The following is a 23,505-nucleotide window of genomic DNA, read 5'->3' as shown; positions in this document are numbered from 1 at the left end:
TGTAGTGGTTAGCACTCTCACCTCGCTGCAATATGGTTGTTGGTTCGTATCCCAACCATGACACTACCTGCCTGGAGTTTGCATGTTCCCCCTGTGCCTGTCTGGGTTTCCTCCAGGTACCCCGGTTTCCTCCCACACTCCAAAGACATGCTGGTAGGTTTATTGGCTTCTGTCCAAAAATTGGCCCTGGTGTATCGGTGTGAGTTGGGGACCTTGGATTGTAGACCCCTTGGGGGTGGGGACCGGTGTGGGTGTGTGTGGAGAGCTGCGTAGATTGATGGCGCTACATGGGTACCCTAAATATATAAAAAAAATAATAATATAGTGGATGGGCATCTTGATGGGACGCAATACATGTGGATGGGGACAATTGTGGGTGCTCACTCAGGTTAGACTGGTGTCTTTATTCAACCTTACTAACTATGTACCTATGTTAAACTTCTTTTTCAACAGTTTTGAATAGTGCTATTGTGGTGAACTTAAACCATCCTATCCATTACAGCCAAGGAAGCCACCATCTTAGCCTCTGTATGGACTGCAGTTGCCATGACACTGCACATGTGAATAGTTATTACACCAGCCATTTGATGGCTTGACAGTTTAGAGCAAAAGCAACTGTGACAGTTATCATTCATGGCATGCCTTGAATGTAAAAAGTTTGGGAAATAGTTACATTGATGGATTTCATTTCTGATTTAGGCTAGGTTCACACTGCTACAAACCAATTTTGTAGTATTGCAATTTGGATAAGGTTCGCAAAATCGTACTGTGCTGAGTTGCTTAGAAGAGAATGGGCACCATTAAAAACAATGTGATTTCCATTGTCATGCAATTCTGTGCAACTCAAGCTGCATCTGAAATTGCACTAGTGTGAACTGAGCCTTAAAGCGTAACTCCACTTTCATGGGAAAAAAAAATTGCATATAAAAAAATAACAGCATATACAAGTGCGACACAAGTCATATTGTAATTGAATGTTATTTCCTTTTCAATCTGCAGCTGCTGTAATTTTACAGTATCTCACAAAAGTGAGTACACCCCTCACATTTTTGTAAATATTTTATTATATCTTTTCATGTGAGAACACTGAGGAAATGACACTTTGCTACAATGTAAAGTAGTGAGTGTACAGCTTGTATAACAGTGTAAATTTGTTGTCCCCTCAAAATAACTCAACACACAGCCATTATTTGTCTAAACCACTGGCAACAAAAGTGAGTACACCCCTAAGTGAAAATGTCCAAAAATGCCCAAAGTGTCAATATTTTGTGTGGCCACCATTATTTTCCAGCACTGCCTTAACCCTCTTGGGCGTGGAGTTCACCAGAGATTCACAGATTGCCACTGGAGTCCTCTTCCACTTCTCCATGATGAAATCACGGAGCTGGTGGATGATAGAGACCTTGCGATCCTCCACCTTCTGTTTGAGGATACCCCACAGCTGCTCAATAGGGTTTGGGTCTGGAGACATGCTTGGCCAGTCCACCACCTTTACCCTCAGCTTCTTTAGCAAGGCAGTGGTCGTCCTGGAGGTGTGTTTGTGGTCGTTATCATGTATAGGGAATACTGCACTGTGGCCCAGTCTCCGAAGGGGGGGGGGGGGGTGTCATGCTCTCCTTCAGTATGTCACAGTACATGTTGGCATTCATAGTTATCTCAATGAACTGTAGCTCCTCAGTGCCGGAAGGACTCATGCAGCCCCAGACCATGTCACTCCCATCACCATGCTTGAATGTAGGCAAGACACACTTATCTTTGTACTCCTCACCTGGTTGCAGCCACACACGCTTGACACAATCTGAACCAAGTAAGTTTATCTTGGTCTCATCAGATCACAGGACATGGTTACAGTGATTCATGTCCTTAGTCTACTTGTCTTCAGCCAACTGTTTGTGGGCTTTCTTGTGCATCATCTTTAGAAGAGGCTTCCTTCTGGGATGACAGCCATGCAGACCAATTTGATGCAGAGTGCAGCATATGGTCTGAGCACTGACAGGCTAAACCCCCCCCCCCCATCCACCCCTTCAACCTCTGCAGCAATGCAGGTCTATTTCCCAAAGACAACCTCTGGATATGTGCACTCAACTTCTTTGGTCGACCATGGCGAGGCCTGTTCTGAGTGGAACCTGTCTTGTTAAACTTCTGTATGGTCTTGGTCACTGTGCTGCAGCTCAGTTTCAGGGTCTTGACAATATTCTTATAGCCTAGGCCATCTTTATGTAGAGCAACAATTCTTGTTTTCAGATCCTCAGAGATTTCTTTGCAATGAGGTGCCATGTTGAACTTCCAGTGACCAGTATGAGAGCGTGAGAGCGATAATACCAAATTTAACATACCTGCTCCCCATTCACACCTGAGAACTTGTAACACTAATGAATCACATGACACCGGGGAGGGAAAATGGCTAATTGGTCCCAATTTAGACATTTTCACTTAGGATTGTACTCACTTTTGCTGCCAGAGTTTTGACATTAATGGCTGTGTGTTGAGTTATTTTGAGGGGACAGCACATTTACACTGTTATACAAGCTGTACACTCACTACTTTACATTGTAGCAAAGTGTCATTTCTTCAGTGCCGGTTCACACAGGGGCGACTTGTCAGGCGACCTAGCTGCCTGACAAGTCGCCTCCCGTTCTGTACAATGGAACCGTTCTAATAGGAGCAACGCAAGTCGCTCCGACTTAGAAAAAGGTTCCTGTACTACTTTGGGGGCGACTTGAGGCGACTTGCATAGACTTCTATACAGAAGTCATTTTGCAAGTCACCGTGGAAGTCGTGTGCAGGTCGCCTCGGTGAGGCGACCTGCAAGTCTTGCCGCCCCTGTGTGAACCGGGGCTCAGTGTTGTCACGTGAAAAGATATAATAAAATATTTACAAAAATGTGAGGGGTGTACTCACTTTTGTGAGATACTGTATGTAAAAGCAATGCAATATGGCTTCCTGATGTTGTTCTGTACACACAGAATGCCCCCCAGAAACATCATTTCCTGCATGTGTGATTGGCTCACCGATTTTCCCAGAAGTCTGCACTAAGATACAAGTCAGATTTTTGGCATCCCCTGCAACAAAAATGTAAAAAATGTTCCCAGTAGGAAAGCACGTCTAAAGGGATGCAGACCCTGCAACTTTCCTCATAAGAGCTCTAGAGCTGCAGCAGCTGATTGATAATCATTAAACCACTCACATTAGACTCACTCAGCACATGGGCACAGAGAAACACACAGGGATTTCTTCAGAATAACAAAAGGTAGGAATCTGCAACAAAGTTTGTTAAAATCCTTGCAATGTACATAGATCACCCAGAGGGGAATGTTTTTTTCTCAACAAAGGTGGAGGTACGCTTTAAAGTGGAACTTTCAGTAACCTTACAAGACAGCAAGAATACATTCCTAACTTTGTCACAATATAGAGCAACAGTGTCCTTTTTCAGAAAAGTTGTACGTTTTATCTTACAAGTCAGTCCAGGAAAGAGAGCCTGAGCATAATTCCAGAACAAAGATGGCTCCATCTTTCTGGAGAGAAAAGCAGATTAAGACATTGTCAGGGGGATACATATTACTTAGCAAACCTACTTAAAGGATAACTTCACCTTTAGCAGCATGTTACACCTATATTTAAGATGTAACATATTACTATATATGGGCTCCACCCGCACAGCCGTATCATTCATTTACACAGATCTGTGCATGAATGAACTACAAGACCCATCTTCCACCATGGCAGATGACATGTAGTTCTCAATAAACTGCAAACGTACTGATGAGCACCCTCAAAGTTCATTGGCATTTCTTGCAATTCAGTAACTGTCTGCCCATAGACGAGGTATGGGCAGACAGCTGTACTGATTGTCTACAGGAGCCTGACATTGCACCTGTGATCTGCTGATTGTGGATGCAATGCTCTGTAGGCTACTAAGAAAAGAAAAACAAAATGTATACATTTTTTTTACCTGCTACAAATGTGCATTTTTTAAAATGTGAACTTAGACCTTTAATATGAGAAATATCTTTAATAGTCCAGTTACATACCATTGTGATATAGTACATAGGTACCACCATCTTCCTTGGTATACACAGAGTTAAAAAAAGATATTGGCTTTCTCTTTTCAAAAATATTTTAATTCTGATATGGAATTTACTGTATCTTACACCTTTGCATCTTTTTTTGCAACTGCCAATTATTTTTAATTTTTACCAACCTTATTTCCTTTTTACAGTATTTTTTAAATTTAAAGTGTTTTTTCATTCGATAGTTTTAAAATGCCTTTGTATCTTTTATGATAAAAAGGCATCATCTTATCTTTTAGGATACACTGGATTCAGATGTCTAGCATTTTATACGTATTTTTTATGGGAATGCATTTTGTAATATGTTTTTATAAAAATAATTCTCCTGTTATTATATGTGTCTGTTGTTGAGAATATTTTCTCTTAATCTATGTTTTGGAGTGCAGCTTTTTGTTTCTCCTAGAAACCTTTTGCCTTTCTAACACATGCTTGCTTTTTTACAGTTAGATTGAATTAAATGACGTTCACTGTTACCCAGGTTTACATCTGTAATATACTCTGCATTACTTGCGAGTACATGGTCCAGAGAATCAAGTTAGAACTTCTATAAGGTCCCATAAAAATATATTGTGATGAGTTTACGAATGTCTTAAATGTTGTGGCCATAGTAGATCCATTACACCAGTATAATTCAAATTAATTAAAATCTCCTATCTTATTGTTAACATTGTCCCAGTCTGCACAACCCTTTCTGTCTGTCCAAGTAGCTGAGTCTACCCATTATTTCACGATACCATCACTCCATCAAGATCATCTTTTACACTCACCTTTAGACCACCTTTCATATAGAGACAAAATACCACCACCTTTGCTATTTACCTTATTTTTCTAAAAAAAAATTGGGTTTGGACATGGATGTACAAAGGGGAAAGTAAGACAGTGGGCATGCAGAACATTAATGAATGAATTAATGAATGGTTGGCCAAACATATGAATATGCAGCACTTGCTGCAATGAACTTTGAAAGTGGCAGGACAGGGCAGGGTAGGGCATTATTGAATGTGATCCTCTGAAGAGTATAGTGCCATGTTATTGGAAAAATGTTTTGTCCTAGAGCTCCTGTCAGTAAGGCACAAGTAAAGGAATACAGTATATAAAAGACATCTAAACGCACTAAAGGACATCTACTTTGTGCTCTAGACTGTTGTTCACAAGGGTGTAGCTTTGTTCCACTAGTAGCTGTCTTGTCAGTGTCACATTGATAATCATTGAGCAGCATCCCAATGTGCTTTGGATAAACCTACAATTGTCAGTCTACACAATAAAACTGTGGCAGGTAGACTTTAAACAAAATTGATCAAAAGCACCATGAAGTTATTCCGAGGCTTGCTTTTATCGTTGCAGATGTTCTATGGAAATGTAGACAAGGACACACCAGTGCAGACAGATTTTCCTGAACCTGTGGCAGCAAGATTTATCCGTATCTACCCGCAGACATGGAACGGAAGTCTGTGTATGCGAATTGAGGTCCTGGGGTGCCCTATTTCCAGTAAGTAAGATTAACGTACACAAATGCAGCTTGCTTACTACAGAAAAAAATGTGTCTGTTTCTTTTTATAGCATCGGCTCACTACAGCCCTTTACAGTAGGGGTCTCCAAACTATGGCCCTCCAGTTGTTCAGGAACTACAATTCTCATCATGCCAAGTCTTGTCTGTGAATATCAGTTTTAAAATGCCTCATGGAACAAGTAGTTCCTCAACAGCTGGAGGGCCGTAGTTTGGAGATCCCTGCTTTACAGGGATCACTGAACCTTTTACATCAGTCACCGCCCTTGAAGGAAATTACTGCCTAATGTTTCTACCATGCAGTCATGTAAATATTGCATTTATATTTATATGCAGCGGTGCATGAAAATATACCAGTAATATGTGCTCCAATTGGGACTCAATTCACTAAGCTATAATGCATGTGTAATTTGCCATAATGATCATTTTTTTCAACCATGTGAATGTTATTTTCAGTTTTCACTGCAGAAAATAATAGTCAGTATGGCAGTAGGTCTAGCTTATTGATTTGAGCCCATAGCTTGTTTCTGATCTGAGTTATTTCCTAACAGATGTAGTCAGCTACTATAGCCAGAATGAAGTGATAACCTCCTCAGATAATCTAGATTTCCGGAATCATAACTACAAAGATATGAGACAGGTGAGCTTCTGGTAGACTAAATCATAACATTGTAATATTTATTGCTTTATTTCTGAACTACCAACCATGTTCATCCTTTTGCAGCTCATGAAGGTTGTGAATGAGGAATGTCCAACCATTACCAGAACATACAGTCTTGGGAAGACAGCTAAAGGTCTGAAGATCTATGCTATGGAGATCTCAGATAACCCAGGAGAACATGAGATAGGTAAGGAATTTTATCCATTAGAGCCAGAGCATGGCAAAGGAATCAATATTCGTGTATACATAGTTATTCATACTTATACTTTTCTGACCTCATTCCCTAATACTAGTGATAAGCAGGGGCGTTGCTAGGTCTACAAAAGATCTGGGGCTAGAGCCCATAGCAGCAAAGTAAAGAAAGTCATACGCTTGGGAGGGCATACACATGTATATAATATATGTGTGTGTATGTGTATATATATATTTATAACCTAACCGAATAACCTATTCAGTTTAAACTAAAAATGCAAAGCAAAATGTTTGTGTAAAAATATAAAAAATATTATGCTTTTTTTTTCTATAGGTTATCACATGACCTCTGTTCTTAGCTGGAGGCTTAGAGAGCTGAGGATGGAGACCAGGGGGGGGGGGGGGGGGGTGTCAGCAGAAGGCAAGGAAAAAGCAGCGCACTTAGCCTACCAGTGAATGGCTGTGCAGGGGGTGTGTCAGCACAAGTCTGATCATTGGAGGACAGGCAGGCTGTTCTCTCAGCACGGCCAGAAAACTGACTATGCTGGGATAGACGTGCTCTCATGCCTAGCATGGTGAAATAGAAAAGCAAGGGGACTGGCAGGATCAACAGGTATTTGACCCAAAGGAAGCAATGCAAGAAAACATGGAACAGGCACATATTAGAAACATGAAATGTTGGGGCAACATATGCTTTAAATGCAATGTAGTTGCAGACACGGCCAATGCTGCCAGACATATATGCATGGGTCACATAACCATCTGAACAGAATTATAAATTCTTTCACAATTTACATACATGTATTTACACCATGAATGGTGATAAGTAACAGAATGAGAAGGCTTGTCTGTTCTAGAATGGTATCCTACCAAGACAATGAGATTTTGTCTGACCTTTGTTCACAGGGGAGCCGGAGTTCAGGTACACAGCTGGTCTTCATGGCAATGAAATTTTGGGGCGTGAATTACTACTTCTCCTAATGCAGTTTATGTGCAAAGAATATCGAGATGGCAATCCACGTATTTTGACCCTTGTCCATGAGACCAGGATTCATTTGGTACCCTCACTGAACCCCGATGGCTATGAAATTGCCAGTCCAATGGTGAGTGTAAACTAAATGTGTCTTCAAAGAGCTCTGGTCAGTGTTTTTTAGATACAAACCATTAATTGTGTCTTTTCTTAGTTTACTTTACATATTGCGTTGTTTTTTATTTCATTGTAATACCTTTTCTGCCTAATTTGCATATTGATAGTATTGTCAGGCAGATAATTATGTTATCTTTGGTAAAAAAAAAATAAAAACCCTGCTACTGTACTCCTAATGTCTGGTAAGGGCTTTTTCACATGGGTGGCTAGTGGCGGGTTGATAAAAACAGGCAGCAGAGCCCCAGTTTTACTACCCCTTGGCCACCCACCTGAAGCCTAACAATATAACCAGACTGGGCTGTACACATGCTGCATTTGGAGCACTTTTCAGGTGTCATATTGCCTCCTCACTGCTTGATTTAACCCTGTAATGCCTGCAGCGACCTCTTTGAACTCAAGTAAAGCATCGCAGGCGTGACATTTTTACTTCGAGGTGCAGAGCTTGACAGACAGCACTGTCAGTCACTGCCTCTCTGCTCTGCCCCTCCAGCGCTCACTTGAGCACCGGGCTGTGCAGGGGGCGGGAGTGCTGAGAGGCTGAGCCAGCTGCCAGTCCAGGCATCTGGGTGGATCCTGACTGTAAAATCAGGATCGATCCAGAGCCTGGACTGGCTGAGCGTTGTCAGTCGACAGTGGGCTCAAGCCCGCTGTTGGTCATAGGAGTGCAGAACCAAGTGCAGTCCTGAGACCCATAGGAGAAGTAGGGCCAAAAAAAGCTTTGGGCCTACTTCTCCTTTAAGTTCAATGGGGTAGCGCCGCAACCGTCTGCATCACCTAGGATTGCAGTGCAGGTGGTGCAGCATTACAGGCGTAAATCAGGCAGTGAGCATGTGATATAACACCTCCTCACCACCTGTCAAATATTTTCTGAAAACTGATCTGAACACAGATTGCTTTTTAGAGGGCACAACAAATGTGCAAGAGCCCTAAAGGTAATCTGTGTTGACAGAAACACAGAGGCTGTCCTTGATGACCACCTCTGAAAATGCTACTTGCCTGACAGTCATGGTGGATATATAATATACTTTATGAGGTACTAACCTGGAATAAGCATGCAGCATATGACGTCAGAGATCTTTAGCTGCATACTTTTTCCAGAGTACCAAATCCATTGTATCAGCATGACAACCAAACTATTACCATTTTCAAAAATAATCAGTCAGCAATGACTGTGTTCCTAAGGTGAGCTCTAGCTGTGACTTAAATTTACAGCCAAGCCATGCCCTTCACCTCTAGAGCATATCCCAGCATTTACCTTTTACTTTGTTTCTGTCTGTAGCAAGTAACTGCTTTTAATACTCCCCACAACATCATAGAAGCTTTTAAAATTCTGCAGGGGCAAGCCGATAGGAGGTGGAGGAGGGGTCAGCAGAGTTTTTTAAGACAATTGCGACTGATGTAGGCACACCTACAAGAGAACAGCATCTCCTAAAAGACCTTTCCCCACACAGAATGTATGAAGAGGCTCTTGGTAGTCCAGACCATGGCATTGTTTGTCTTAGATAGTAATCAATGTATTCATGTGAAGAGGGACAGAGAAGGGTGAAGATAGGTGGAGTTCTGTAGTCCAGGAGGTAGTGTTGACAACACTAGTTAGGATATCAGTGCAGCAGAGGTACTGTTGCCTCCCTACAACTTGAAGTTAGGAGCACACTGGCTTTCTGGAAGGATCAACAGGTTTCTGTATTTGCAGCATTTTGAAAAAGAGACTAAACATGAGGAACTGTGCATGTATTGCAGAAATGTTTATTTTTTTTTTCTTTTACGTACACCTACACACTTTTATGTGTATTTGGGCCCGTTATTTATTCAAGACTGAATAAGGATTGCTTAAAAACAGTTGGAAAATATATATAGATGTTGAAGCTTTTATAAAATGTGCAATAAAGACGTATCAGATAATCCTCAAAACATCATGTGCATTTCTCCTGTATTACCTCAGGGCTCCGAACTGGGTAACTGGGCACTGGGACACTGGACAGAAGAAGGCTATGATATCTTTACCAATTTCCCAGACCTGAACACAGCGTTCTGGGCAGCTGAGGACAGAAAATGGGTTCCTTCCAGAGTACCAAACAATAACTTGCCCATTCCAGAAAGTTTCTTGGCAGAGGATGCCACAGTGAGTTTGGTTACTGGCATGTGATGATGAAACAGTAGAATTGTGTGGTGGAAAACAATGGTAACTACAAATTTTTTCTTGCCTAGGTGGCAACAGAGACTAGAGCCATCATTGCCTGGATGGAAAAAAATCCATTTGTCTTGGGAGCCAATTTACAAGGTGGAGAAAAGTTGGTCTCTTACCCCTATGACATGGCACGAGCAGTAAAAGAGGAAGAGCAGCCCGTGTATCGCCCTCATCAGCAATACATTGAAGATGAAGAGGAGGAAGAACAAGTGTCTGAAGTATCTGCAGAGGACGGCGAAGGAGTGTCAAAGACTTCTGATCATTCTATCTTCAGGTGGCTTGCAATCGCTTATGCTTCTGCCCATCTAAACATGGGGGATATAGCTCGTGGGAGCTGCCATGCAGATGATTACACCAAGGGCATGGGCATTGCCAACGGAGCTAAATGGAGACCAGAGTCTGGCAGTAAGTTGTTATAACTGGGTGTGATAAACAATCACAAAACCACAATTGTATTTTGAAACTGCACCACTGTCGCAGCTCTTACTAACATGAACCTATAGGTGAAATGTGGAATTGCAGATCTTTCACAGAAAACTTTGGGGTCACCGGGAAATGATGAGTTTCCTAGATGTCAAACCTGGAGGAAAGGAAAGTGTGGGGGTATGACCACAGTCAGAGCCTCTTGTATCAATATGGTCTTATCTAGAACTGGAGTTACTTCTCAGCTACCAATCAGCGTCAGAATTGTTCTGAAAACCTTAACCTGATTGGTGGATGAGTTGAAATAACTCCAGCTCTTAGTAAGAACACATCAGTACATATTGCCCTCACAATCCAACTGTCATTATCCTAGTGCCCTGAACAACAGCCTAAGTCCACCTTCCAGCAGTTTTGTGTGTGTTTTAAAGAACTTAAGTGATACGAAAGTCTTGTTTTTTTTTGTATAAAAGTAACAAACATGTTATACTTACCTGCTCTGTGCAGTTGGTTTTGCACAGAGCAGCCCGGATCCTCATCTTTTCGAGTCCCTCGCCAGCGCTCCTGGCCCCTTCCTCCTGAGTGCCCCCACAGCAAACAGCTTGCTATGGGGGCACCAAGCCAAGCCGCAGCTGTGTGTCCATTCATACATGGAGCCGCGACCCAGCCCTGCCCCCTCTAGCTCCTCATTGGCTCACTGACAGTAGCGGGCGCCAATGGCACCTGCTGCTGTGTCTCAGCCAATCAGGAGGGAGACATGCATAGCTCTTCTGCAATAAAGAGCCTGCCTGCTCCAATTTTTTTTTTTTTTTTATATTAAACTTTAGTTCCGCTTTATAAAACAAACAAATCTCTTTTTCTCAAGGTGTACGCCTTAAAGCAAAACTCCAACCAAAGCAGTTTCATTTTGTTATGGATAAAGCAAGAAAAAGTTAGGGCTTCTGACAGTTTTTTTTTTATGTCATCTGTGTTATTTTAGGGTAAGTTCCCTCTCCAGCAGACACAAAAAATGATAAATGCTTAGAACTTCTTATAATGTTTTTTTTTTTGGTGTTTCTAGGTCACAATTGCCTCTTCCATTCCTTCTCTTGATGTCATAGGGACATGAATGGAGGGGAAATCTCCTTTATGAGTTTGCAGACATATTTCAATTTAAGCTTTGGATAGGTCTACTTTGTTTACATCCCTTACACAAGCACGTCAACTCAAATACTACGGTATGATAGATGATCCCAGCACCACATTTGATTAATTAAATCAAGGCTGATCTTCTAAAAATGCTACCTGTCTGACTATCTCTGGCTTCAGCACTTTCTAAAGGACTAAGTCTAAATAAAGTCAGGAGTACAATACTTCGCTTCAATAGCTGAAAATGTAATGAATCCAGTGGATCAGCATGACTACCAAAGCAACTAGCATTTTCAGAATGGGAAATCCGCAATGGCAGAATATTGTGAGAATAAAAATATAGAAGCTGTCACCGCTGACTTGTTTGTAAAAGACATAGGATATGGAGCTTCAACCCCTGATTCTGGCACATTACCATTAAGGTGTTACTAAAACCACAACAGTAAAATCAGTCCGTATAAGCAGTAAAGTATGCTTATTATACTCACTGTAGAACCTAAGGGGTTAATGCTCCGCATTGTGTAAAAAGGCTGTTTGATCCTGTTTTCTCTGATCCTCCCCTTCTTCCACTGTCCCCAATCTATCTCCCGATAAGACAGAGACTTTGGAGTCACTCTGCACATGCTCAGTTTGGTGTGTATTGCTAGATGTTTTTTTTTTTTCCTTGGGAGGGTGCATATGATCAGCACAGGGCCAATCAGCACTGTCCAGACAGAGGGTCAGGGGTCCTGCAGCCTCATAGGACAATCAGAGATGAATTAAAACTCCTCCTTCAAGGTTTAACTAGACACTGATAGAAGTCACAAGACTGCTATATACTGCTGACGATAAAAAAAAATAGCAATTTATATTTACTAAAATAGGACATGTCCTGTTTGAGAATAGATATTGTGAATGCAGGGTCCTGGGTTTAGTAACACTTTAGGGAAATTGTACTTCTCTTTTCTAAAATGTTATCCACCAACTGCATCTGAAGTTTATTGAATTTATTGCACACTAAAGGATGCTAGACACATTAGCTCAGCCCAGGCTTGTGAGAAACATTGTGCTATGAATTTCACTTGTAAATCACAGAAGCAGGAAAATGCCTTTTTATTTCTAAGTGGCTGGATAGCAAAGCTCACACTGGGTAACATACTGTTAAAATATAATTGCATTATAGTTGATGTAGTCAAGGTTTGTTGATCTGACTTGTTTTCCATGACTCCGATTCTCTTTTTTAAAGGCATGAATGACTTTAGCTACCTGCATACAAACTGTCTGGAGCTCTCCATATATCTAGGCTGTGATAAGTTCCCACATGAGAGTGAGCTGGCTGAAGAGTGGGAGATCAACAAGGAAGCTCTGCTAACATTCATGGAGCAGGTTAGTGGTCTTCTCCAGCATCAACCTGTCACTTGGATGCCATTGAAACAACCAGAAATCACTGCCTGTGGCCATAGAATTCCCTCAAAATATCATGTTTTCAGAATTCCCTTAAAGTGTATCTAAAGCCAATTTTGCTTTGTTTTGGATACAGTAGGGAAATGCAAGATTTCCTGTTGAGTCTGTATTGTCGTGTATTTCTCCTATGGAGGGATTCAACCCTATTTGTCCTGGTGACCTTGGTAATAGAGATTAAAAGTAAGGGAACATCTAAAATTTCACCAGAACAGGAAGTGTGGCAATATTTCAGTGGAGACACCTTTTCCAGTAACGCCTATGTAAATGTGAATTTCCTCTACTTTGGAGAGTGGGGCAGCACTTTCACCTAGCAGCAAAAAAGGGTCGCTGGTTCAAATCCCGACCACGACACCATCTGCCTGGAGTTGGCATGTGCTCCCTGTGCCTGCGTGGGTTTCCTCCGGATGCTCCGGTTTCCTCCCACTCCAAAGACTTGCTTGTAGGTTAATTGGATACTGTCGAAAATTGGCCCTAGTATGTATGAATGTGTGTTAGGGACCTTAGGTTGTAAGTTCCTTGAGGTAGGGACTGATGTGAATGTACAATGTATATGTAAAAGCGCTGCGTAACTGGACGGCGCTATACAAGTACCTGAAATAATAATAATATTATTTTTACTGCCAGCTCCTCTGCTATAACAAGGTATAATACACAGTGGGGGGTTATTTACGAAAGGAAAATCCACTTTGCACTACAAGTGCAAAGTGCACTTGAAATTGCACTGATAGTGCACTTGGAAGTGCAGTCACTGTAAATCTGAGGGGAAGATCTGAAATGAAGGGAAGCTCTGCTGATTTTATCTTCCAATCATGTGCAAGCTAAAATGCTGCTTTTTATTTTCCTTGCATGTCCTCCTCAGATCTACAGCGACTGAACTTCCAAGTGCACTTTCAGTACAATGTCAAGTGCACTTTGCACTTGTAGTGCAAAGTGGATTTGTCTTTTGTAAATAACCCCCAGTGTCAATGGTTTTTAAAATGATGCTGCTAAATACCTTATTTCAGAGTGCCGCTGTGCGGTCACATGAGCTCCCGCCGCTCTCCTCCCCCGATCTAAAGACTATAGCGGGACTGGCTAAGCAGACAGCACAGAGGTCATGTGACCTCCCAGCTGACAGAGAGGAATCTCAGCCCCTCTCACAGTAGTCCTTAGATCGGAAGAGGAGAGCGGTGCGAGGTCACGTGACCGCACAGCGTCACTCTGAAATAAGGTATTTAGCGGCATCATTTTTAAAAAAAGATGCAAGGATGAAGAATTCTCCTGTAACCAAAAAATGTAATGACCACTAATATGACTCTAGTGACTTGTGACTAAGTAAGCCCAAACCACCTCTTACAGCATGTATGAGTACATGAGATATTTTAGCCACCATATTATTTCAGTGTCCAGTGCAGAGGCAGGGATCCTGGGTCATCCAGGTTTTCATCAGCTAGAAGGCAACAGATTGCCTAGCACTGTCCATAAGTATACAAATTTCTACTTACTCCAACAGGTTCACCGCGGCATTAAAGGCATTGTAACAGATCGACATGGGGAACCGATAGCCAATGCTTCCATCTCGGTGGCAGAAATAAATCATGATGTCACAACAGGTGAGGAGACACACAAACTTTTAGTAAACTATATTGTAACATGTAAGCCAGCAGTTTCCCAAAAGAGGATCATGCAACAAAGCTGGTACATATTTGGGTGTATAAAGATCAGGATGAATCCTATGGAAGTGTAAAAATACTTCTCCCTAAACTGCCGGGTAGACTGAACAAGAGTGATCTTCTCATTGTAACGATAAATACACTACTCAAGAGACAGCTCCCAATCTGTAGTTTGGTGATTTGGGTCATACACTATATTACCAAAAGTATTGGTACACTTGCCTTTACACACACATGAACTTTAATGGCATCCCAGTCTTAGTCCGTAGGATTCAATATTGAGTTGGCCCACCCTTTGCAACTATAACAGCTTCAACTCCTCTGGGAAGGCTGTCCACAAGTTTTAGGAGTGTGTCTATGGGAATGTTTGACCATTCTTCCAGAAGTGCATTTGTGAGATCAGGCACTGATGTTGGACGAGTAGGCCTGACTAGCAGTCTCCACTCTTATTCATCCCAAAGGTGTTCTATCGGGTTGCGGTCAGGACTCTGTGCAGGCCAGTCAAGTTCCTCCACCCCAAACTCACTCATCCATGTTTTTATGGACCTTGCTTTGTGCACGGGTCTAAATCATTTGGTGGAGAGGGGATTATGGTGTAGGGTTGTTTTTCAGGGGTTGGGCTTGGCCCCTTAGTTCCAGTGAAGGGAACTCCTAAGGCATCAGCACACCAAGACATTTTGGACAATTTCATGCTCCCAACTTTAGGGGAACAGTTTGGGGATGACCCCTTCCTGTTCCAACATGACTGCGCACCAGTGCACAAAGCTTAGATGAGCGAGTTTAGGATGGAGGAACTTGACTGGCCTGCACCTCAACCTGATAGAACACCTTTGGAATGAATTAGAGCGTAGACTGCGAGCCAGGCCTTCATGTCTAAAATCCGTGCTTGATCTCATAAATGCACTTCTGGTAGAATGGTCAAACATTCCCATAGACACACTCCTAAACCTTGTAGACAGCCTTCCCAGAAGAGTTGAAACTGTTATAGCTGCAAAAGGTGGGCCAACTCAATTTTAAAACCCTACGGACTAAGACTGGGAAGCCATTAAAGCTCATGTGTGTGTAAAGGCAGGCGTCACAATACTTTTGGTAATATAGTGTACACTAGGGGCCTCTGCTACAGTGGTTACTTTAGAGAGAGCAGTGTTAGATGCTGTCTATTGCTATGCAAAGCATTTTAATATTGCAAAATTGCCCCCCCCCCTTTTTATTATAAGGAAACCACCTGTCTCAAACCTTTCCTAAAAATGACATATTTACCTTTTGAAAGCGATAAACTTATTAAACAGAGGTCTACATTGAATAGCAAAGGTAGGTACAAACTCCAAAACCTGCCTAAACAGGTTCCTACAGGGAACTAAAGGGAAATGAACCACATACACTGACATGTCTTCGATGTTGCGTATAATGTGGGCGGCACAGTGGTGTAGTGGGTAGCACTCTCGCCTAGCAGTAAAAAGGGTCGCTGGTTTGAATCCCAACCACGACACTACCTGCCTAGAGTTTGCATGTTCTCCCTGTGTCTGCGAGGGTTTCCTCCGGGTACTCCGGTTTCCTCCCACACTCCAAAGACATGCTGGTAGGTTAATTGGATCCTGTCTAAATTGCCCCTAGTATGTATGAATGTGTGTTAGGGACCTTAGATTGTAAGCTCCTTGAGGGTAGGGACTGATGTGAATGTACAATGTATATGTAAAGCGCTGTGTAAATTGACGGCGCTATACAAGTACCTGAAATAAATAAAATAAAAATAAAATGTCTCCATTCCTTACAGCGGCTGGCGGGGACTTCTGGCGTATCCTGAACCCTGGAGAGTATCGAGTAACAGCACGGGCCGAAGGTTACACTCAGAGCACTAAGACATGCAATGTTGGCTACGACATTGGGGCAACCTACTGCAACTTTGTCCTGGCTCGCTCCAACTGGAAGAGAATCAAAGAGATCATTGCAATGAAAGGCAAAGGACCTCTCCGCCTAACACCACCTGGAGGTCGCAAGCTCACCCCTGCACAAAGGCTTCGTCTACAGCGCCGACGTATGTGGCTCAATCGCCAACGCAACCTTACTACCACTCTACCACCCACCACAACTTTTGAACCAACCACCACTTTACCTCCCACCACTTTACCTCCCACCGATACCCCAACAACTATGCCGCCCCGCCGGTTGGAGCCACCTACTCCTTCAGAATCTCTGTGGGACACAGAAACTGAGACCTATACAGAAATTGTCACAGAGGTGGAGACAGAGATCTGGGAAGAGGATGCCACTACTCCTGTAGCTCCATTCACCACAGCAGAGACTTATACTGTAAACTTTGGGGACTTCTAAGAGGATAAAAATGAATGAAAATGAGCTACAGACTGATTTTTGGCACAAAAGGGTTAAAATTTCTACCCCCCAAAGGAGTCAACACTTCCTGAAGAAGAAGTCAGGGGTGTTGTCTAGAGCAACCAGATTCCAGCTGTCAAGTTTCCAGTGCAGATTAGAAAATGAAAGGTGGATTCTGATTGGCTGCATATAAAACACCCCTTTTCATGTGTATATAGCGATTGTACGGTAAACCACAAAGGAAGGTCCACCGTAGCTGCAGAGAACAGTGCTGTCGTTCTATGAAGGGCCTTGCTGCCTCACTTAACGCTTAATTAAATCCTTGCAGTGCTAGAGTTTCCATACATCAGGACATACTATATCCCCTCTGGCACAGGAGGTAAATATTCCATAGGAAAAATGTATATGCCTGTTAGATGTCTGGCTTAACACCCTGCAGGTCCTACTGGAAACTGGCCACAGAGCACAATCCTGTCCAAGTATGTAAAATTTCATCAATTACCAATAAAAAATAAATTTCTACAAATCTCGCTGACGCCTGTGACGTGTTCAATAATCCTCTAATTGATGATAGCCAGGGATGGACAGTGAATGGCGTAAGTGTTTAACAGTAACACAACACACACAAAGTCTTTTAGAGACAATTTTATTATCTCACTTCAACTCCTATGTATAAAAATACAAAAGAAAACACTGCCTGGTAATGGTGAGATCAGTGCTACAATAAAGCATCCAGGCAAACGGCTACATACACAGCTGAAATTAGGGGCTCGCTTATAACGGAAAGTGAATATCACTGTCAGCTCTCTGTTATAGACCATTGGAGTACGTACACCGCAGCACACATTTAACAGCCTTTTCACTAAATGTGGTTCGTGGGTTGAAGCCTGCATTGCTTAATGCAGCAGAGAGAACTCAGTGATTGGAGGAGAGCCAGTCATGTGACTTTGACAGGCCCAGTGACCAGACCCTCTACTTTTTTTCTCATCCTGAAGCCAGCCTGCTAAGAGCTTTGCTTTATAAATAAATGGTATCTTTTTTAATTATTTTTTAGCAACAGTATGGCCATAGCACTACTTTATAACTCAATTTCTAATTACATGTAAAGTGTTTGTCAGCCATAGTGCCTAGCCAGGAACACGACTTCCAATGTCCTGGTTCACATTTACAGCTTCATGGGTCACTTGGTTGCTCGAAGGCTGCTTTCACACTGAGGAGTTTTTCAAGCGCTTTTGCATTCAAATAAAAGTGCCTGCTTCCCTTTAAAATCAATGAATGTGTACATACTGGGGCGGTGCGCTACCGTTACCGTAAAAAAAAAGAAAACGCTTGCAGCATTTTTGGAGTATGTTTGGGGGGTTTAAAAAAAAAAACGCACCTTGAAAGCAATGGTAAAAATGTGGCAACAACGCAGATGCGATTTTGGCACAATTTTTGAGTCAAGTGTCCTTTAAAAACCTGAGCAGCAAAAACGCATATGTGCTTTTACAGCGGATCAGTGTGAAAGCAGCCTAACAGCACTGTAATGATGTGAGCAGCCTTGATGGAGAGGTGATTAAGTAAGCAACAAAGAAGAGTGCAAAAATCTGGTGCAGCTGTGCAATCTGCTTCTAACTTCAGCTTGTTCAATTAAGCTAAGGCCTCATTCACACAAGGCGGACTCCGTTTCCACGGGGTCCGCCGGCTCAGCGGGAGATCTCTCCATTGATCTCCGCTGAGTCGGCGGATGACAGGTCTTGTCAGGCGCCGCTGCTGCCTATGGAGGGATCGGATGAAAACGGACAGCATGTGCGTTTTCGTCAGATTTCACCCGATCCAATAGGGACGGATCCGGACGTAGGGCCGTCTGTCTGCTTTTAGCAGATCTGACGGGGTCGGATGTCAGCAGACATGTCTCCACTGACATCCGTCGCTCCATAGGCTAACATGGAGCGCCCGTTCAGGTCCGCTATCAAAACTGACAGGCGGACCTGAACGGACGGTCCGATTGTGTGAAAGGGGCCTTAGACAGAAACCAATTCGGCTTCCACTATTTTTTTTTTATACGCAGTTGCACCAGATTTTACACTCTCCAGTTTTCGTAAATCAACCCAAAATTGCCCTTCTCCTCCCTCTACAATGTGGCTTATGTTTGTCAATGACAAGACTAGTAAAGCAGAATTACAAATTTACTGGCAGGGAAAATATTTAATATGTAGGCATTGTAATGATTTAAAAAAATAACTCACAATGAAGAGCATACCGTACAAATGTGATATTTCAGTCGCCTTTAAAAAGCACCTTTTATGTAAAACAGAGGGAAGCAAATAAGTAATTTTTCCAAAGGACCTCAAAACAACCATTAGATTTACAGCATATTTAGTATACTTCTTGCACTCTTCAGGCTCGTAAAAAAAAAAAATTGTGATACCAGTGGGGATACACAGACATTTGTCCAATTTTTCCTTTTATTACAAAATGCACCATGTACAAAGTAATACTAGGGAAGTGGTATCTAAAAACTGGATTTGGGAACATATATAGAAATGTAGAAGAAGAGTGTTTCATCTGTGCTAGCAGCATAAGAAAAATATCTATATGGACTAACATACAAGGTCAATAACACCCACAACATTATGCAGAAAAAAACTCGGTATGAACACGATATGAGCCAACAGTAAAATTGGTGTCCTTGTTAACCAGTCATCCCCCCCCCCCCCCCCCGCCCATTTAGAATGACACTAGCTCTGCCCCATTCCTGTTTTGCTAGTTTCTGCAGTGTATTACCAGGAGAAATTAGTCATAAGGCTTGTCCCTTGTCCCTGTAACAAGGCTGAAAACTGAAATGACTGTTAAAGATAATTGCCTTTCCACTGATTCTTGGCGACAGCCTATAAACCCAGCAGACTGACTGCCTACCCATTGGGACAGAGAATTTAGGGGGCCCCATGGCATTAATAAATTCTACAGAATAAGATAGATGTATATCAAAAAGCAATCTTACAGGGTGGGAATTAACCTAGGTCACAGTGATGGCGAACCTTGGCATCCCAGATGTTTTACAACTACATTTCCCATGATGTTCAACTACACTGCAGAGTGCATGAACATCATGGGAAATGTAGTTCCAAAACTGGGGTGCCAAGGTTCACCATCACTGACTAGGATGTCATGGAGGAATCAGGAAAGGTTAAAGGATAAGTTTACCTTTTGAAAAAAATAAAATAAATGCACATTTTTTGCAGGCGAAAAAAATGTGCATTTATTATTTTTTTTCTAAGGAGCCTGCAGTGCATTGCACCCGCGATTAGCAGATCACAGGTGCATTGTCCAGCCCCTGCAGACGCTCAGGATAGCTGTCTCTCCATACTTCTCATACAGGCAGGCAATTACTTGAGAGCAAGAAGATCAATCAACTACGAGGATGCTCACCAGCGCTCTCATAGTTCATTGAGAACTACAAGCCGTCAACTGCAATGGCTTGAGCGAAGCACCACACAGCCGCACTGTTTTCAAAATGAGACAGCAGGAAGAGGATCCCCTGCCCGCTGTCACATGTTCCAAAGGTGAACTCATTTGTTAATTACTGGTAAGAGAACTCTAAATGATCCATTTCATCCTCCACCACAGTCTATGATAAACAGAAGCACCAGGGGGTGAACTACTGCATAATATGTAAAACAGACCTGAAGTCAAAATTTAACATTAGGTCCCCTGGACATAAAATAAAAACTAGTTACCACCCTAACAAAGGAACTGACATTTTTTACTCATAGTCTTTGGGCCAATTTAATGATACTCAGAAAAGGGGAGTAATCTGCTACCCCATAAACCCCCTTGTTTTTTGAACAAGAAAACACCGAGGAGTTTGGTAGGGTTGGAACTGTCCCAACAGATAAGGCAGGCTATCGGGTCATTCGTTACTTTGAAGGATTAATGGGAAAAAGGTAATTTATTAAACACATAGAAACACTCTCAAATTCATATAAACATTAATTGCATTTCCTGGGTATCTACTTAGTAGAATTGGACAGGTAAAGTGATAAGCTCTAATCATTGTGGATATTAGCAGGGTACCTTAAAAGTTACAAGTCGATCTTAAACCAACAGTTTGATGTTCTGACTAAATTACATTTAATTTGTGTCCTGCTGGAAGTGTGAACATAAAAACAAATGGTTTCATGGCCTGGACATCAATACAGGTTTTACACTTTCTATTCCATTTATAGTCTTTCTTGCGAATTTCCTCACCTACCACAATCCAAGAACTTTTGGTAATCAGTCTTAACAGAAAAAAAATAGACAGACAGTCAGTCAGATGACTCATCATCTGCACTAAATCCAGAGAAGCTAATTGGCTGACACTGTAGAGTACGAAGGTTCACCAGGCAGGCTGTCTGTGTATTGCTGAAGTCTGGTACGGTGAGCAATAAAACACGTTGGCCCTCAGGACCTGTTGGGATTACAGATTTGATTAGAACTCTGCATAGAACATAGAGAATGCACTATGCGCTCTTACTCTGAGCAGACTGTATGCAAAATATTCTACAATAAAAGTATAACTCCTTCCACAGGTAACTTTACAAATTCATAAGGAGAACAAGAACTTACCTCTTGTCAAGCATATTACATTCTTGGCTTCGTCCTGAATATTTCATTAATTTCTAACAACACTTATGCCCCGTACACACGATCGGATTTTCCGACAACAAATGTTGGATGTGAGCTTGTTGTCGGAAAGTCTGACCGTGTGTATGCTCCATAGAACATTTGTTTTTTCCGCCAACAAATGTTTGAGAGCAGGTTCTCAAATTTTCCGACAAAACTTGTCGGAAATTCCGATCGTGTGTACACAATTCCGACGCACAAAAGTCCACGCATGCTCTGAATTAAGCAGAAGTGCCGCACTGGCTATTGAACTTGATTTTTCTCGGCTTGTCGTACGTGTTGTACGTCACCGCGTTCTTGACATGCAAGATAAGTTTGAGCCAACATCCGTCGGAAATAAATCCACAGTTTTGTTGTCGGAATGTCCGATCGTGTGTACGAGGGCATTACACTACATCAAGCACTCTACTTCCAGCACTGGCAGTGAAGGGATCCTGTCATTTACCATCCCTTTCCATTGCCATTACTCACAAAATACCTTGTGTTCTGTAAACCGAATGAAAGGACAAGAGGAGAGGCAGGTAAATGGCAGCGTGTATGAAAGCTACAGTTCTTGTCACTTTCCTCTTCCCTTGTCTTGACAAGGGAAGATGAAATGGAGGGTTAACGACAGAATCCTTTCCCTTTACAAGAGCCAAAGCTCTTATAGCCAGCAACGGAAGTAGAGAGCTGGATGTAGTATCCAGGGAGTCAAAATTAAATATACAGTAAACAGGACTGAAAAGAGAATGTAAAACACCTGACAAGAGGATACCTATTTTTTTTTTAAGAATTAGTAAATATGCCTGAAGCTGGAGTTCCGCTTTAAAGATCTGAGTTTGATGCAGAAAACAATAGTAAAAGGTGTCAACAATTCAAATGTCTCTTAAGCCCCATACACACGAGGCGGAATGTCTGACAGAAAAACTCAGATGGAAGCTTTTCATCGTCTATTCTGATAGTGTGTATGCCTCATCGGACTTTTTCTTTCTAAAATTCTGACGGACCTAGAAATGGAACATGTTCTAAATATTTCCGACGGAACCAATTCCTATCGGGAAAACCGCTCGTCTGTATGCTGTTTCGACGTACCAAAAACGACGCATGCTCTGAAGCAAGTACGATGCGGAAGCTATTGGCTACTGGCTATTGAACTTCCTTTTTCTAGTTCCGTCGTATGTGCTGTACGTCACCGCGTTCTGGATAGTCGGACTTTGGTTTGAACGTGTGTAGGCAAGACCGCTTGAATGGAATTCCGTCGGAGTTTATTTCGACGGCAAAACCGGTCGTGTGTACGCGGCATTACTGTTTCAACACCCTACAGCTGGAATGCAGAGAACTGCAGAAGCTTTGAAAAGTATAATAGACATCTGCGGCAAACTACCTACCTTCAATCTCTTTACAGCTGAACTTGGGAGCACTTCCACAGAAATACACATGGGGGCAGGCACGCAGGATAAAAGGGTCTGATGCGTGAAAGGGGTAACAACCTGCAGGAAAGGAGAAATGTCATGTTGCCATGCTGTGTGAATTACAATGTATATTGTTTTAGAGAACCTGAAAAATTATATTGTAACAATTAGGGTTGTGCCGATACTAAGCATTTGCAAAAGTATTTGTACCTAAAACCGATACTTTTGCGGTGCGATTTAAGCCTATGCAAAATGAATGGGCTCAAATCCCACTGCAAAGAATCACAGGTGATTTAAACAGGAATGCGTTGCAACTCCTGTCCAAATCACATGCGGTTTCCCGCACCGCTCCGGTGTGAACCCAGGCGGCTTGTCATAGTGACTTGAGCCTTAAATACCAGGTATCAGTGCATCCCTAGTAACAATATAATCAAAATTGCCTACTACCATTTGCAAAGCATGCAAACAAGCGTTTAAAGTGCTGGGGCACAGAATCTGGCTTAATGATTCCTTTATGTTACAACATAGAATGACACTAAATAAAGAAGGGATTTCCATTATTATAGTAAATACCCATTAAAACCAGAATTAAAACGCTCAAGAAAATATCAGAATTGAAAAGAATTCTTAAAAGATAATTCCCCCAGACATTAGTGCATATTGAACTAATACCAGACATCCTACCCATCCTCCCCCGGGCCCCGCTGTACTTACCTCTGGGGTTGCCA

The 23,505-nt window shown here is 42.2% G+C and overlaps 2 protein-coding genes across 3 annotated transcripts in view; one reads left to right on the top strand and one right to left on the bottom strand.

The window, feature by feature from the left end:
• Positions 1–17,269, top strand: part of AEBP1 (AE binding protein 1) — an 86,021-nt gene extending 68,752 nt beyond the window's left edge. For both annotated transcript variants that reach the window (XM_073622190.1, XM_073622191.1), the window contains exons 14-22: positions 5,415–5,559; positions 6,129–6,217; positions 6,302–6,425; positions 7,337–7,533; positions 9,520–9,699; positions 9,786–10,170; positions 12,539–12,678; positions 14,249–14,348; positions 16,183–17,269. In XM_073622190.1, the coding sequence (XP_073478291.1) occupies positions 5,415–5,559; positions 6,129–6,217; positions 6,302–6,425; positions 7,337–7,533; positions 9,520–9,699; positions 9,786–10,170; positions 12,539–12,678; positions 14,249–14,348; positions 16,183–16,739 (1,917 nt within the window). In that variant the 3' untranslated portion in view covers positions 16,740–17,269. The remainder of the gene's footprint in view (positions 1–5,414; positions 5,560–6,128; positions 6,218–6,301; positions 6,426–7,336; positions 7,534–9,519; positions 9,700–9,785; positions 10,171–12,538; positions 12,679–14,248; positions 14,349–16,182) is intronic.
• A 2,163-nt stretch (positions 17,270–19,432) lies between these two features.
• Positions 19,433–23,505, bottom strand: part of POLD2 (DNA polymerase delta 2, accessory subunit) — a 49,562-nt gene continuing 45,489 nt past the window's right edge. The window contains exons 10-11 of the mRNA XM_073622192.1: positions 22,754–22,855; positions 19,433–21,171 (exon numbers count right to left, since the gene is read on the bottom strand). Coding sequence (XP_073478293.1) covers positions 21,029–21,171; positions 22,754–22,855 — 245 coding nt within the window. The 3' untranslated portion in view covers positions 19,433–21,028. The remainder of the gene's footprint in view (positions 21,172–22,753; positions 22,856–23,505) is intronic.

The sequence above is a fragment of the Aquarana catesbeiana genome, linkage group LG03 (genome assembly GCF_042186555.1).
Source record: "Aquarana catesbeiana isolate 2022-GZ linkage group LG03, ASM4218655v1, whole genome shotgun sequence".
NCBI lineage: Eukaryota > Metazoa > Chordata > Amphibia > Anura > Ranidae > Aquarana > Aquarana catesbeiana.
Note: the sequence above shows the minus strand (reverse complement) of the source record. Positions and strands in the feature narration are given on the sequence as shown.